We start from the raw sequence: 17,708 nt of genomic DNA on the forward strand, positions 1-17,708 counted from the left end.
CAGGAGCTTGTGAAGAGCTTGTCCTGTTGATATTGGACCATGTAAAAGATTGTGATGTTTGAGCGTTCCAAAATATTGTCCGCAAAGCTGTAGTGACAGCACGAAAAATATTAGGGCTGTCAATAGATTCCAAAAAATAACTAATTAATCGCACATTAATGGTGATTAACGAATGTTGTTGTTACAATGTCGTTTATAATGAATGTTTGTTTTTATTCTACAGACTAAATCTTAAAAGCAATGAGTAATCACTGACAAAATTACACACATGTGATCATCTTGGAGACAGAATTCCACCGGGTGGAACATGTTGAACTTGCGACTCTTCCTGCTGTCCTTGTGCACTTTGCTCTCAACTCTCCATCATTTAACGTCTGTGTTTGGAGTGCAAACAATCTCCCCACATTTAGCCAGAACATTTTCAAACCACTTTTAGGGACACACTGGTGGTCCTGCATGTCGCACTAATGTTTGTTTTACTTCCAATGCAAAAAGCTCTCTTCGGTTCCGGAAGTAAACAAACGAACGTTAACTATGTTAAAATATTTTGTTGCATTAGTCTAGGCCACTGTAATCGGATAGATTAATGCATTAATGTTGACAGCCCTAAAAAATATATCTAACAGTGTAACAGAGATTTTCTCCTCCCGTTTATTGTGCAGGTGAATGATTGCGAAGCAGATAGCAGCCTTTGCAGTGCGACCCTGTCCCATGCTGCTCCCTCCTCTCAGGGGATGGCAACGGTCCAGGATGGACACACGAACGCATGTGACAGGTACGCTGTGATAGACATGACATTGACCCTTTTTCTCTACTAATACAATTTTCACAAAAATGTCTTGTAGGTCCTGCAGGACATTTTTGTGAAAAAGTGTAGGATACATACAGTTCGAACTTTGATCTTCTTATATTCCTCATATTAAAAAGGGCTGTGTCAATCCATTTTCTCATTATTTATAAATGTGTGTGTTTGTGTACTCTTTAGCTCTGCAATGTTAGAGGAGAGCCAGGATGGTATGGACAGCGGTACCCTAAGTCCTGCCTCAGCACGACAGGTCACCATCCAGCGCCACCCGACTGAAGGCTTCGGCTTCATTGCAGGCAGTCAGAGGCCTGTCATTGTACGCTCCGTCTCTGCTGGTTAGTGTGTGTGTGTGTGTGTGTGTTGTGATGAGTACTTCAATTGAAAAATTCATTTTTACTGATTGTTTATGACGTTGCATGCTGGCTGTGTGTCTATAATTATCTGCAGACGGCCCCTCTTTTGGCAAGCTTCTTCCTGGAGACCAGATCTTGGCCATTAACGAGGAGACGGTGAGCGACGCGCCACGAGAGAGAGTCATAGACCTTGTAAGGTAACATCCTTTACTGTCCCAGGAGGGAGGGGGCCAGCATAACTGGGCACGTTTAAGTAAAGTGGACATGGGTGAAGAGGCTGAATCAAAAGGAGCAAACTGTTTCTCATATACACATCACAAACATGTGGATGAGACGGTCCTGAAGCTGAAGGACAGCGTTGATATGAAAGTGATAAAGTGGAGAAGCTCTTCAAATTCCCGGCTGTCTGTGGCGTTATCTAATACCACTCCACTCTCTTTTGTCTCTCCATAGACGCTGCAAAGACACAATAGTTCTCACTGTGCTGCAGCCCCATCAGGTAATGCAAAACTCACTATTTCATCTGGCTCTGCCGTAGGAATACTCTTAGTCTCCATCTGTTTTAACACTCTTCCTGTCCCTATAAATCATAAAGAAACATTGTACCGTATTCTGTTCCACAGTGCACACTAATGCAGTGTAAAAATACATAGTCTACAAGGCCATGCTTTCAAATAGAGTTACTTCTTTTCTGTAAACACCTACAAAAACCACTTAATGCAGGCACATATCCATCCATATATAGCAAACAGAAATATAGCACTTTAGCACATTTTGCCATTTAGCACATTTACCCTGCTAATTTTTAGAAGATAACATACTGATGATTTTATTTTTCATTGGATCTTAGAGTAACAGTCCTACAGGAACTGGCAAATGTGTTGGCTATTTATTGCAAGGGATCTTTATATTGGAAGAAGGTTTCCAGGTGTCGCATTAAAGCAGCATTAGCCAGCTCGCCATCACACATCTATTCAGTCACAGAGGCTTTTCTTTCATTTGCGTGTTTCTCTCTCTTTCTCTCTCTCTCTTCTTATCCTCAGTCACCCAAGTCTGCCTTCATAAGTGCAGCCAAAAAGGCCCGCCTGCGAACCAACCCGCCTAAAGTGCGCTTTTCAGAGCAAGTGTCCATCAGCGACCCAGACTCAGTAAGTTCAGCTAATGTCTCTCTGTGACATGAACAGGCTGTTACCCCGTACTCCTCCATCTCCAGCTGCATTTATTTTGTTTGATTAGCAATCACAAAGGCCTCAAGTATTTGTCCTCTAATTTCAGGCCCAGATTTTATAATATGTGTGGGAGCCTTTATTCCATCTGTTCGGCCAGAATGAATTGCTTTTCTAGCTGTATTAAATTTTTACAGGTGTAACGTCAATATCTTTTCAAAGGCACTCCAAATAAATATAAAAACGCCTGGGATTGTTGGTACGCAAATGTACTGGTTGCACATTGCAGTGTTTATATTTCAATTTCTTACTTGACTTATTGAAATCTATAGACAAGTCACATATCTCTCTTATGTGCCTGGGGTTCAACTTCTTCATATTGTTCAACCAATACCTGCTTTATGGCGTGTGTTTGAGAATAAAAGACTGTACAAAAATCAAGGCTTGGGAGGTCAGAGGAATGAAAAGCTATAGTCATTTTAATTTTTGCAAAACAGATGCTCTTTTTTTTTTCTTGGGGAGTAGGTTACAATGTAAATACAGTGGGAGCATGAAGATGACAAGAAATGGACAATCAAGTAGGAATCAGAAGGAGGGCTAGGGTTTTCCATCAGTCCATTTTCTATTTACCTGAACTAAATTGAGAGAGAGAGAGAACATGATTGCTCATCACATTCATAACCTTTGGGTCAACTGATCGTAGCTCAAGGAAACACAGGGCAGTGTTGATGCAGAGGAGGGAACTGTTATGACTGGCAACGATCAGCCATCACTCCCCAATGCCTGGGTTTCTAATCAGGAGGTGCTATTATACCTGATCAGAGTTGGCCACCTAGCTTAGTGTTTAGTGACACCAAGGAAATAAGGTTGTGGCATTGAGCTGTGATCCCCCCCCTTCACTAATAAGAATAAAGATAGTGGCCTGTACTGGGAAGTGATAGAGCTTTTTGTGGAGAGTGATAGACCACTGGTTGCCCCTCGCTTTAATTCTGCAGCCTGGGGAAAGAGCTGTTTACTTGTAACTCTTTCGTTTGGCTTTGGTTGCTTCCAATGTGCAGAGAACAACAGCTTGTTGAGCCCTCTGCGTACTTCAGTTCTCCTAAAACAGACTGCGGGGCATCTGTTGTGGACACAGCTCTCCATTTCAACTAAATGCTGGGATATATTGTTGCAGCATATACAAATCCTTTTAGTTTCATGAGTAATGTCTGCTGTTTTAAAAAATGCCACCATCAGATAGGGGCGGTGCAGTGGCACAGTGGTGAGGTGGTTAGGAGTGTTGCCTAACAACAATAAGCTCTTGGGTCTCCCCGTGTTTGCGTGGGTTCATGACTTTGGACATGATGAACCTGTATCTGTGTTGATTGACCTGCATGACTAAAGGTGTGCTTTAGCTCATGCTCAGAAATGACCCTTATCTAAGCCCCTTCCTTGGCTGCTACTTTTATCACGTCGCCAGATCTACCATGGAGTCCACACTGCACTTCATAAAAAAAAGATCACATTTTCTAAAAGGGAATTCACCAAGAAGCAGAAGTTCCTCTCGATTGCATCATTATTATGCAACCTTAAAGTCAAACAAAACCCCTTAGATCTATCTTATCACATTTAGATACATCCCTTCATCTCTGATCATAACTGTGGTTTTGTGGAACTACTCAATGGGAACTGAGTCCCTTTACTAAAAAGCCCTTAGCAAGATCGAAAACAGGAGCGAGTGCCCGTCACATCTCAACCGAGCAATAATGAACTGAACTGCATATCTGAACTTTTCTTCTAACAAATGCTTGGAGTAACCTTGAATTGGGCTGCTCCTCTTTCCCCTCCTCACGAAACGAATGCCTTCAGTCCCACCCTCTATTTTACTTTGCATTGCATGCATATTGAACGGGTAGACCGGAAACACTTAATAGGCTGTTCTTTTGATCCTGATGCAATGCATGCGGTGGAATTCGAAAGGCAGAGTGTCGGACCTTCTAGAACCAATACACCATTCATAGAAGGCATGTTTGTTTCTTAACATCTCTTCCTTTTTCACCTCCTCATTATTCTCCCTCAATCTCGTTCAGACGATGCTCAAGGACGACTCCCTGCTACTCATACCAAATGTGTTGAAGGTGTTCTTGGAGAATGGACAGATTAAGTCCTTCACGTTTGATAGCCGCACCACTGTCAGGGTATGTATTCAAGGCCGCTGTGGGAAAAGCTACTGAATTTCAACAATAGCATTATTGTGTCTTTCACATAGAGCATCTCTAATCCATTTTGATATTAGCAATGGTCTAAATAAGGTTTAATGTGTAATGCCGTCCTCCGTAGTAACCTGTATCATACTACTACGTATCATAATAATGCTGTGGATGATTGTAGTTAAAAATGTCTTACACTAGTAAGACACCGGCCTTTTCCTCAAAAAAAGACTACATTACATTACATTAAGTCATTTAGCTGATGCTTTTATTCAAAGCGACTTACAATAAGTGCATTCAACCATAGGGATACAAACTCAGCAGAAACAAGAAATACAGTCATTGCACCAAATGGCAGAGAGGGAAAGATAGCAACTGGCTGGCAAACATAGCGGGATATTTAACAGCTAAAGAGCTACATCTTTCAAGGGCTGGTAAGGACCGGAACAGAACTACCTGGGGAGTGACTTCAGATGAAGGATAGTGTAATCAAAAAATGTCACAGCCTAATGAGGCGATAATATGTGGTGGTTATGTTTACAGCTTGATGCCCAAGTTGACCATGACAAATCGTGCTCACAGTAGGTTTAACATTTGGCCGATTATAATTTTACACACGACATTGGCATACCATTGTTCTCAGTTGATGGCTTTTCGGGGATAAAGGATGAAATTTCAATGGATTTCATTGGAGTTTCTTGTGGATTCATTATCAATGCAATTTAGGAACATCAAAATGAATCATAACGCAAGTCAAGCATCCTAATTTTGAAGTTTATATATAATAAGTAATTGTTTTTAAAAACTAGAACTAAAGAAAACTTTTAGCTTTCCCCCATAGCTGTTTTGGGGAATTAATAATCTCAGTGATGTGATTAGAGCCATGAATGAACAAATTAATAAAAGCAGACGGAGGTTGTTTGTTTCTTTGTGTCAGCCTCTAAGATGAGTCTGACATCACTGAGCAGACGAATTTAACAGACTATTAGATTTCACAAATCTCTCCTCTGCTCATAGAAAGGAACCAGGGGAGAAAAGGAGAAACACTGCAGCACTTAGAAGGGGAGACGGGGAAGCTACTCTTGTCAGCCTAATTAAATGGAATCTTTGCATAATAGGAAGATCCAGATCAATAAAACTATGCCACAGATTAAATAAATGGCAGATTAGAACGCACCGGTGAATGCCCATTAGACTGTCAACTAAAGAGCCTTTCCTGCAATGTTTTAGGCTACAACCTACAGCATTATACAATCATGGAGTTTAACGTCAAACATTAAATGCCATTGATTATTAAATGTACTGAAATGTACTGAACAAGTCCAAACTTTTGACTGGTACTGAATTTCAATCTTTTAACGTCTTCCATGTCTCTTCTTTCAGGATGTGATCTCCTCCCTGCAGGACCGCCTCTCACTGCGCTACATTGAGCACTTTACCTTGGTGTTGGAGGCAGGTGGTCTGGATCAGAACCAGAGGTTGCATCTGCTGCAGGACAACCAGCCACTGACACATGTAAGAAACCCAAAACAGGAAAATGTGTGCAAGCTTGGGAGTTAAAAACGGTTTCAATGGGTTAATATATTTGCTAGATAAATGGTATGAAAACATTAACAGCAACCCCAATCAATTATGAAATGTTCATGAAACAGGGATTTTGTATGACATAGCACTACAGCCTTTCTATGTGGTCAGTTACTTCATTTAAATTTATTTTGTACATCATACTAAAAAAAAGCCTCCCAAAAAGAAAATCCTCAGTTAAGGCTGTAAGTCCATTATTAAACACATCTGCAGGCAAATATGGACTCATGGTCATAGCGACACCTACTGGCAACAGGCTCTTACTTTCCCGACCTTCTCTATGCATATTTATAAAATCATTTTCATATTTGAGTGGAGAAGCCAGAGGAAATGGGAGGATTTAAAGGGAAGATTTTTGTTAAACTGAGCTCCAGTGGCCGTTGTTTTTCAAATTCCTATGTTTTACTGCCGCAAAGACACGGACAGGCACATTTTAAATCCACGTCACCGCACCACCTACTGGTAATACAGTGGAAGACACTTATGCAAATTTATGGGTAAAAAATAAATGAAATTGAAACACTTAAGGACTGCTGCTATGTATATGTGTATGCAGCTTTTGGCTCAACTAAATATTACCTGATATATTGGCTCAACCATTACATTATAGGTCATTTAGCAGACACTTTTATCCAAAGCAACTTACATTACACTTTAAACCCATGGCTTTTTCACATTTTTGCCTGGGGAGCAATTAGAGGTTAGGTGTCTTGCTCAGGGACACTTTAACATGGAACATGGGGCAGCCTGGAATTGAACCACCAACCTTGTGCTTCCCAGCACACCTTCTCTAAACCCTGCGCCACGACAACCCCAACAAAATGATAACCACGACGACAACCAAATTTTGGATGGTGATCATTTCTGGGACTTTGGCTTGTTGACCCTCTCCGAAATGTCTCCAGATCTTGAGATCTCACAAGATGTTTGTTGTTTGTTTTGTGGTGGGACATTTATCTGTAAAGTATAATTATTCTATATGCATGACCTATATTGGTACCAGCATAACCTGCAATAATTTGTTTATTAAGCAATCACTTAATGAAATAATTAATGTCTCACTCAATGCAAGCAAGGGGGGAAAACCTACGTATGCTAAGAAAAACTCCTTCCCCTTTTGTTCAATCGCAATTACATTTGCTCTGATTCTCTTACCCCTAAATGATATATCGTCGATATAAGTGGTTTGATTGTGCGTGTGACAAAACACATCAAATATCTGACTGTATAATTTGACACAGCTCTCCGTATTCTGTCAAAAGTGATGTAAGTATGTAAAGTAGGGTGTGCAGTAGTACTTCTCACCTAGAGAAAATGATCTCTTGTGATGTAGCAGGTTAACCAGATCTATCACAAATGTGGTCTAAAAGCCTTAAGACTTTAAGAAGCTTCAGAGTTAAGATAGTTAAAGTCAGTAAGGATCAGGATCAGTTCATACGGATATTTCCTTGTAATGGCGGCCCTTTTGCACCATTTTGGACCAAGAAGCAGGAAGTTGTTATCTCGTGAAGGTACATTGTCCAATCCGCCTCTCGTTTCTCAGTATATAATATAGGCTATAAAGGCTCAACCATAGCGCCACTTACTGGGAACAGGAAGTCACTGTAAATCGACCTGGTCAACTACCAGATATTTTGCTTGGTAAAGACCAATTACAAACTTATACTTAAGCTAATAATATAATATTGTATTTCCTCAGGTGGTGCACAGAACGTATTTCCAAGGGATGAAGTGTCTGTTCCGCATCTGCTTCTTCCCCAAGGACCCGGCAGACCTGCTAAGAAGGGACCCTGCTGCTTTTGAGTACCTCTATATACAGGTAAGGCACTGGATTAAAGCAGTTTACAAGGATGTCATTCAATGGTATGACATTGTTGGAGAGTGCCTGCTCGAAGAGCCAAGGCTTTACCTTCTTTGAATGATTTCATACTCTGAAAGATTGCGCATGCCGGGCAGAATTAACCTGTTTTAGGTTCTCCAAAAACACTTTCCGGTTATCTTTGCACATAGCCAATAGTCTTATAAAGTTGGACGCTGACCCTGGCAATTAAACTACTGCTACGTCATACAGAATGATTCCATTTAACATTGTCGTTTGCAGTCATCAACAACATTTAAATGTCCTAACAGAGTCGCAATGACGTCATCAAGGAACGCTTTGCAATGGACTGGAAATCTGACATCACTTTACGACTGGCTGCGCTCCATATTTACATCACTGTGTCCTCTGCACGGCCCAATCAGAAGATCTCTCTGAAGCACGTCGAGTAAGTCCACAAACTAAATTAGCCTTCAAATGAACTTATTAGAATGTATTGCATTTTACCTCGTTAATAACTCTGTGTATCATATCAGTGTGTCCCGCGGTGAAGTTGGTTCATTCTATAATGTCTAAATGAGTCATTATTAATCCTGATAGTATTAAAAAACTCAAATTACGCCAGGATCATTTTCTCTCGGCCGCTAAGAGACAAAGAACATTGCTTTGTGAAATTACATCTCCGTCAATTTGCTCATCTATTCTCCGAAAACTCAACATTAATTAGCTTCATATCATCACAACCACAGAAGCAGAACAGATCCACTGTAATAGACTTCAGGGTGGCCATGTCAAGCTAGTAGTTAAAGGCTATGTATGCTTTGCTCACTGTGTTTTCCCGTGGGACAGAAAAACCCTTTGTGTCCTCTGGCAATCTTCCCTCGACTCTGATTAACCACTACAATGTGGTTTTTCTCTTTTGTGTATACTCCTCCATCTTTCTCTTTGCTCATGATCACAGAAAAGAATGGGGGTTAGAGCCCTTTCTTCCCCCCACTTTGCTTCCAACTGTCAAGGAGAAGAATGTGTGCAAGAGCCTCTCTCAGTTGCTGAAGACATATCAGCATCCACCACCGTCGGGCAACAAGGTGCATCCATCTAAAACATATCTAGGCAATTCCTTGTGGATTTCCTTTTCTTACTTTGTGTATACTGGAATTAAACTAGATTTCAAACCACTGCAAATACAGACATATTGCCATATTGCCATAATCTAGATTACTATTATAATTTAAATCACATTAATGTTATTGCATGGCTACGTTTGCTTCATAAGTAGTTCTTTGTATTAGGAAGTCCGTCGTCTCTGTGGATGTAACTACTGCGTAAGACTCCTGATCCATATGTGGCTCAACAGTGCCCTCAGGAGGAAGTAGGATGTGCACGTGGAGGCTTCCTTTCTCAAAGATGCTTTTTGTTCATCATTCTGCCGACAGGTCCCTCCTCTCCAAGGAAAGCTGCAGTACATGCGTGTACTCAACGACCTCCCACCTTTTGGTGGCATACTGTTTCACACTGTTGGACTGGTAATACATGTTTGAATCTTTGTGTACAGGAATGCAAATGCATCACTTTGGGTTAATTAGTTGCTCTAATTAATTTCCTTGTGTCTTTGAAGCCATGCATGTTGTTGCAAAAGGAGCATGCTTTTTGAAGAAAATATCCTGCAGTCTTTCATTGTACCATTTTAAAAATGGATGAATCATTTCAAACCTTTTGTGTTCTTCAACAGGACGAGAAACAATCAGCTACAACACTACTTGTGGGTCCTCGGCATGGTATAAGTCATGTTATTGACCTGAAAAACAACCTCACGACTGTTCTGGCTGAGTTCAGTCGGGTGGTCAAGATCCAGCTCTACCGTGAGAGCCAGGGAGTGGCTCGTGTGGAGGTGACAATCCATGAAGCCAAGGTATTAAAAGCACTGAAGATCCACACTATAAGTAGATATGACAAGACATAAGTTTGTAGTAGGGAAAGTATGGATTTTGCAAGTCCAAAATTGTTTAACATCTATATACATTTTATTCACGTCATTACAAAATGAGCAGGCAATACTCATTGCCTGTCCCCTAAAAAGTCTCCTAATTCCCCTCCCTCCCACCCCTTGCAGCCCCTGGTCCTACTCATGGAATGGCCTGAAGCCAGTAACTTTGCATGCCTCATCTCTGGCTATTACAAGCTGTTTGTAGACCCCAAACGGACCATCTACTTCCGGACCCCTGGTCAGTCTCAGCTGACCAAAGCAGGTATGTTAGAAGACTTTTTGACTTGTAGTGACTTTGAAAACATGTTCTGGATAAGCATATACCTCAAGAAAACATTATTGTTTATGATGAAACATTTGTGTTGCCCATTGACAAATGTATATGTGTCTTTCTTTCAGCATCATATTAGAAACTGCATGTCTGGCATTATTTAATTATCTTCATTTATGAACAATCTACATGGACATTGACCTGCTTCTTCATTGGCTGAAATCATTGCCTGTAGTAACCAAGTTATCCTGGAACTACCATCACATGGCGCCCTCTGCTGTCTCTCCTCTCATCTCAATCTTGACTCATTGGAATAGGATACTGTATATTTCTTTTGCCAAGAGAGATGGAATTGTACAGGTTATTTGTTTTATCTACGTATATAATATATATATATATATATATATATATATATATATATATATATATATATATTATATTATATTATATACTCATCATACATGGAAAGATCTTCTGAAGTCCACATACAAAAAGGATCATCATACCATCACATTCCACCAGAATCTAACCCGCCAACTTCAAACAAACTTCTATCTTCTTCTAAACTTCTAAACTATCAACATCCATCTCTGAAATAACAAATAATCCACATGTGACCGCCAGCTGTCACCTCTGCTTTCCCATCTGGATCTTCTCTACTCTCCTAGTTGTTACCGCCTCAAACTTTCCACTGCTGTGACAATTCTATCCTCAGATTACAGAAGCTCCCACCATGCTCACCCACGTTCTGCGGCAACCAGCTTGCCAAGTGGAGGGCGGCGAGGGGACGAGAGGGAAAGCTCACACAGGGAGTCAGGTTCTTCAAGGGCCCTAGTACCGGCAGAGTCTCAACATCTGGGCCTGTGTCATGTCCACCTCCGGGAACAACAACAATTTCAAGAGCTCCAAACACACGGTGAAGCTGAACTCGACATCAATGAAAATTGTATTTCCCATGAGCACCCTGGGCGGCCCCGCACTAAGTCAGACCCGATCCAGCAGAGTACAGAGGAAATAGCTGGAGTTTTAGAGATCCCACCAGTGGAGAATGCAGGATTCAGAATCCGAGCCCAAACACTTTGTCAATCCCAGAAAGCCTCACAATATTTTTGTGACTCCTGCAAAGCCAGGCACAGGGCAGAGGGTCAGTCAACAGCTTTGAACAGTAGTGGGAGCTCGGGGAAACACTGCTCCAGTGCTTGTGCCTCCCGAGATGGAGGCGCTGTTGACCTCATGGCTCTGCCGCCCCCAGGGAATGAAGAGGAGGACGAGGCAGATGGTGGTGTAGAGAAGCCGCCACCACCACCACCTGCTGCTATCGCTGCCCCACCACCTGGCTTCAGGGACAACAGTTCAGATGAGGATGACCCAAAGAGAGGGAGGAAGTCTCGAACCAGTGCCAGCCTTGGGGTCGCCTCTGGGAAGCTGGCCCAAACCAAGGAAGCTGTGCCAGTGACTCTAATTGATAATGTGGCCACGAGAACGGTCCGAGATCATGCCCAGGAGCTTGATGATGCGTTGGTGTCCACCTTACAGGCTCTAGAGGCTTTGGCAGCCTCTGAGGACTACCCACATCACCCTCAACAGCCAACACAGACTGCAGGTCAAAAGCCTCAGTTGTGCCACGGCCAACATCTCACACACAGTATTAATAATAGAACTGATTCAATAGCTTTCCAAACTATCACTTTTACATCAGTCAGTTTTACACAGCACATTTGCGCAAATATGTCTTTTCATTATCTTGTGAAATGGCAAGACAATCCTGTAATAGCTTAATTACAGGATTAATTAATTAATTTCTTTGTGGTAGCAATTGTACAGTAATTAAAAGAAAACATTAATTACAGTAAAAGGAAACATGAGGTCTCTGAACAAATTGATCAATAGCCAAAACAAAAATGATATTACAGTAAAGCTAAAAAATACTACGGAAGCCACAACAATATTAGCTGATGACTATGGCGTCTAAACATTTGCTAGTCTTGGCACATTTATCAAGCACACATGTATATTTGCATGGAAAACAGACGTTCTTTTAGATGCAGTGAGGCAAGCTCACTGGTTCATCAAAAGCTTGTAATCAAGAAGAATCTACTTAACCAAAATGGTTTGACAACTGACTAGTAGTAGATTAAAAACAAATATAAATGTACATATTTTTGTGTTATTATTTTTATTGTGTCTTGATTATTCTAACAGTGTCCTGTTTGCCTTCATCAACAGGGCTAATTGTCTTAGCTGCAATTACACCTGAGTCATCATTGGACTCAGGCCACGAGACCAACTCTTCTGAATTGGCTGATGTTTCGGAGATGGTGTCGGCCATGAAGCAGAACCAGAACCAGGCCTACCTGCTGGCTCATCATATCAACAAAGAACGTATACTCTGCCGTCGTGACTTTCCCCTGGCTATCCCTGGCTGCACTGCAAAGACCATAGGGACTGGGGCCTTTTCTGTGGGTCAGATTCGTGCTGGCTGTCCAACCAAACAAGTCATTCTCAGCAAGACGATTCCCTTTAAAGTCAGTCCCTGTCAAGACCCCGCAGTACTCAATGTTGTGACAGAGCAAGGGGGCAATCAAGAGACCCAGAAGGAACAGAAAGCAGAGATGAAAGAAAACCCTGAGTCCACCAAAGCAAACACCCCTGATGACCATTCTAAGTCACCTGATGAACTTAAAGTGTCTAGTGCTTCACTGACAGCTCAAGTCAGTAAAGATCAGAAGCTATCTAGTTCTTCTGGGGAGAGCCTGAGACAAAATCTTTTGGAGGGCATAAAGGGGAAGACGACAGCACCTCTTAATGGAGACCCTAGCAGCAAAGCCTTACCTATCCTCCAACCTGTGGACAGAATTGCCTCTGCCAAGATTTCACCAACTAATATGTGCCAAGATGCCAAGACTGCCTCTAGTGAGACCATGAAGCCTTCAAGCTCTACAGAACTTTTGTCAGTTGACGGCCTTTTCTGCACGTGTCCGGTGCAACAGGAGACTGGGCCTCAAACTAAACTGAAAGATCCACAGGTTCAGAAGATAGCCGTGTATCAATCCTCCTCTCCCACGGATGACGAGCGTCTCCGGGCCAAGAGCCTTCAACTTGCTAACAGCAAGGACAACGTAGTGAGAGTAGGGGCGGATCCTTGTTTGGCAAAACCTAGCCCTCAAACACAAATCAAGTACTCCCCTCATTTGCCTGTAAAAGCAGAGAGGAAAGAGGCAGCTGAAAACAAGACTGAGAGTGCTCCGAGCAAATCCCAGCCCGAGTCACAGAAATGCCCCATAAAATCGTTACCTATTTTAGATGATCTGACAACACTCAGCCCTTCTGTAGATAAGGTCTCCACTCTCCCAGCCAGAGACTCAAAGATGCAATGCAGTAGTAAGAGCAAATCACAGCGCAGTGCTCCCTTCTTGAGCTTTAAAAACCTTCTTTCAGCTACGTTTCCGGCACGAATGCGAAGAGAAACAGATGAACGGAGGGCTCAGTTACAGAAAGTCCGTCAGTATGAACTAGAGTTTTTAGAGGAGCTGCTAAAACCCAAGTCATCCCAAGGGGAATTCTTGCCCCAGGGATCCTCACCTGTGCCCTCAGGCACTCCTTGTGCTTGCCAGCTCCGCACAAGCCCTGTCCTAAAGGCCCCAGGTATATCCAGGGAGCAGCGACGGAGCTGTGACTGTAAGCGGATGTGTAGAGGCATGCGACTACCTGACACACCGGTTGGATCCACAACAGAGACACAAAACAGAGGAAGAGAGGGACCCATCTCTAAAACCCCTCCGACAGTCTCCAAAGCAACTCACATCCAAGGTGCTTCAAGGAGACCTCAGACCTTGGAGATCAAGACAACACGCATACGCTCTACCAGTCTGGAGTCCAGAGAGCCTAGGGGGGAGCAAGGTTCCCGCTTGCCGAACTGTACTTCTCAATCCGATTGCACGGCATCTCCACAACACAAGAAGCTCCAGAGGCGATACAGCATTGGAGAGCTGGATAACAGCACTAGCATGCCTGTGTATGCTGAGGTGAGACCCAAAGCCAAGAGTCTAGAAAAGGAGATGGAGAGAGTGAGGGCCACAGGGCTGAGGCTCCCTACCCCAGTAGAGCCGGTCCACACTCAGTCTCACCAAGCAGAGGGGAAGGGTAAAAAGGGTGTGTTTTTCATTCAGGGAGAGGAGCAAATGCGTGAAAGTAAAGAAGGGACCAGTGAGGTGCTGCTGACCCTGCCTGGTGAAGACAGCGACGACAAGGATAAATGCTGCTCGTTCTGCTTCTGCTACAGGAAGTGCGAGGCTGCAGATGAAAGCAGTGAAAAAGAGGAGCTCTCATACTCCATACCCCTTCAGGTCCTTCCAGGCATGGAGCTAGACTCGCGTACCTTTCCCGTAGTGAGCAAAACGCTCCAGGTTCTTGATGCAGAGGATTGCAGTGGGGGTGAAGAGCAGGAGGAGGAGGAGGAGGAGGAAGAGGAGGAGCCACAGACACAGGAGATTGACCTGAGAGCCTGTGGTACAATGGAGGGGAGCCTTGCACGGGTCCAGGCTCTCCAGGGGAAATGTTTCTGCTTGCCTGACGGTTTCCTAAATGCCCAGTTGGATGCTAATGAGCTGCTAGCTATTCTGCGTCAGTGTGCTAACAGCCCACAGCCGGAGGGCGAGGCTCGCCTTCAGCCCCCACAGATTGCAGAGTACAAACAGGAGCTGGCAGTGCGCTTCAAGGAATTCAGAGCATCTTGTCGACGAGTGGCGAGTGTTGAAAAAAGCCCGACACGTATGCTCGCTGTTGTCACAGCCAGCTTTCAAGTGTTGTGTGAACTAACGCAGACCTTCATAAAATTGGTCAGGGGGGTTCGTTCGGAAACCCAAAGGCTGCAGCTGTTACAAAAGGTTGAGGAAGTAGCTATCAACTACACGTTGCTTCTGCGCGCAGCGGAAGAATCGATGGGGCACTCAAGCAGCTTGCCGACGAAATCAGTGAGCCCTCAAGTCTCCTCCAACACCAATAACATGAGCTCCCTCACTCGACCCATCAAAACTCTGCCTGCCCAGTAACAACACATCTGGCAGGCATGGGATCCATACCGCCGAGGCTGTACTGTGCTACTCTACCCAAATTCATTATTTGTTTATTGTTTACATTTTTTACAAGACATGCAATGACTTATCCTCAGTAAAAATTGCAATGCAGCTGTTCCATCTCATATTTACAGGCCCTGAGGTAGCCTCGTGGATCTTGTTTTGAAATCTAAAGATACACCAAACTAATGCACAATGGAATAAGAACCCGATAACAGACTGGGTGATACAGGGCTAATCCCCTTATATTAAAATTCATACATATGTCATTAGTATAATATTTTATATGTGATGTATATTGGGGTTGTGTCTACTTAGCAAATAATATAAAGTTTTGTGAAGAAAAAAAGTGAAGAATATATTTGAAATGTACTGAAATAAGAGAACTATAAAGATTATAATAAATCATCAAATAAATGTTTCCTCTGGACAAAAACTCTTCAGAGATCTCGTCAAGTAGCGACTTCTGTAAACCGCATAGTCCAAAGCGTTGGCTGGTTAGATGGTGATGTGTTCGTTTTTTGAAAATATTAACTGTTGTAATGCAAAATGGAGATCTCTGTTGGCAATAGTGACAATGTCTGGCGTAGTGATACATGAATCAAAATGTAAGTGACAGTGTTGGAAAATGAAAACCGCTGAAAGACGACTATGACATTTGAAACTATATTGACTGACAGAGGCCCATTCTCTCACTATGACAGTGCAGGTATGAAACACACTCGCTCTGGGCAGACAATGTAGCAGAGACACAAGTCGCAGTCTTATCCACGGTACAGTAACGAGTGTTGTTACCTCACTCGGCTGTAGGAGAGGGATACCCACATTGTACTAAATAACACACGGTGTATTTGACACCTTCACTGATCCATGGCTCACTTGCAACTCACTTGTCTTGAATTATAGTTTTTAAATATAGCCGTCAACGCGCAAGTGGGAAAACGTATCACTAGAATTTTGCACAAATTGAAATTAGCTCTGAAGTTGAAATGTATCTTTTAATAGTTGATTAAGTGGTTTTTGTTTTACACTGCTGCTGGGACCTCACTCAAGTCCACGTTACCAGTTTTACATAATTCATCTCCTCAAAGGTACAGCGTTCCCGTTTCAGAAGATCTTTTGTTTTAATTCAGGTTTTCAGATAAAGTATATAATAATTTGCTTTCTATGTGCTGTTATACATTGTGCAATCTAGCAAATATATAAAACCCCACAAAGTAGTTTTCTATGTATTTTAATAAAACTAACACATCTGTTTCCTGTCTGAAATTTTCTTTGTGTCTCATCCTCTTGTTATTCCTTAAATTGAGTCAGAGAGACTTGGCCTAATATGTGTTCTGGACATAATGTTAAAAGAGAGTACTATTAAAATCAAATCAATTGTGACAACTGGACAGTCAAAAAGAACGAGAATATTGTCCTATAAATGCACACATTCTGTGGCCAAATTATGTCTTTGTGCTGCGGTAAATCTGAGCCACTTACAACTTTTTCGTTTTCAGCTTAAATGATTGTTTTCTAATTTGTCTGTGATTAATTCTTCATCAATATAGCTATATAGCTCCCCATACCATAACAGTTTTAATTTTCGACTGAGATTGACTCCCAATGAATAACAGAAGTCACAATATAAACGTTGTTATGCTTATTTTCTTGTTTCAGAACGCATTGGTAGTGTTTACAAAGCGCCCTCTTTGAACAGTTGGTCTTTTACTGTTGATGTGTCATTGTCCATAGGCATATCCAGTGTTCTCCCACTGTACTGCATGTTTTGCTTTACATGTTAGACTTTCAGAGGCTGATACTTTGACCATTGAAGGTAATGATATTGTTTATATGAATAATTTTTAATTTCTAAAGTTGGAAGAACAGGCAAAAAATGAAATATGTTCATGTTTTACAAATGGTATTCAGTATGGAAATGTATTATTCTACACAACTGTAAATAGTAAGATAACATATTTGAGAGAATAAAACACTTTTAAAATATTACCTGTAATACTAATATTTATCCAAACTATTCACTCTTTTGTAAAAAGGAAAATACAAAACAAGTCTGTAAGGTAATCATTTATAGTAGTAATGTAACATAGACACTAATAGCAAAACCTATATTTTATTGAGTATATATTGAGTATAAAGCATGTAACATGTTTATTTTTATAAAGAAAAATATCAGACTATGTTCTCTCATCAGCTTTTGAACATTTTAACATTCTGGTAAACATTTTCTGTGGTTGACATTGTTCAGTTGTTTTGCTAAACTATGTGGATTTGTCTGTGTTTCATTCCCACAATGAGCCTGCAATGGCTTAATCCATTGTTTCTTTATGTGCACTATTCATTCCTGTCTTTATTTACTGTCAATGATCTTGTCGTCACTGTGGTCTGTGTACAAAGTTAACTCATGTTTTACGAGCAATAAAGAATATAATATAATCTCTTGGCATTGCATGCAG

General features: G+C 41.9%; 1 protein-coding gene across 5 annotated transcripts in view; it reads left to right on the forward strand.

The window, feature by feature from the left end:
- The window catches only part of frmpd3 (FERM and PDZ domain containing 3), a 59,554-nt gene extending 41,866 nt beyond the window's left edge, over nt 1–17,688 (forward strand). The window contains exons 3-17 of one of the 5 annotated variants that reach the window (XM_040175380.2): nt 663–775; nt 986–1,140; nt 1,253–1,355; nt 1,612–1,657; nt 2,202–2,306; nt 4,394–4,501; nt 5,897–6,028; nt 7,797–7,916; nt 8,228–8,364; nt 8,878–9,004; nt 9,353–9,442; nt 9,649–9,828; nt 10,030–10,165; nt 10,890–11,777; nt 12,401–17,688. In XM_040175380.2, the coding sequence (XP_040031314.2) occupies nt 735–775; nt 986–1,140; nt 1,253–1,355; nt 1,612–1,657; nt 2,202–2,306; nt 4,394–4,501; nt 5,897–6,028; nt 7,797–7,916; nt 8,228–8,364; nt 8,878–9,004; nt 9,353–9,442; nt 9,649–9,828; nt 10,030–10,165; nt 10,890–11,777; nt 12,401–15,225 (5,193 nt within the window). In that variant the 5' untranslated portion in view covers nt 663–734 and the 3' untranslated portion in view covers nt 15,226–17,688. Of the gene's footprint in view, nt 1–662; nt 776–985; nt 1,141–1,252; nt 1,356–1,611; nt 1,658–2,201; nt 2,307–4,393; nt 4,502–5,896; nt 6,029–7,796; nt 7,917–8,227; nt 8,365–8,877; nt 9,005–9,352; nt 9,443–9,648; nt 9,829–10,029; nt 10,166–10,889; nt 11,778–12,400 lie in introns of those variants that run through there. The other 4 variants (XM_078102269.1, XM_078102267.1, XM_078102270.1 and 1 more) reach the window with 4 other exon arrangements.
- Nucleotides 17,689–17,708: the final 20 nt, after the last annotated feature.

The sequence above is a fragment of the Gasterosteus aculeatus genome, chromosome 4 (assembly GCF_964276395.1).
Source record: "Gasterosteus aculeatus chromosome 4, fGasAcu3.hap1.1, whole genome shotgun sequence".
NCBI classification, from domain to species: domain Eukaryota; kingdom Metazoa; phylum Chordata; class Actinopteri; order Perciformes; family Gasterosteidae; genus Gasterosteus; species Gasterosteus aculeatus.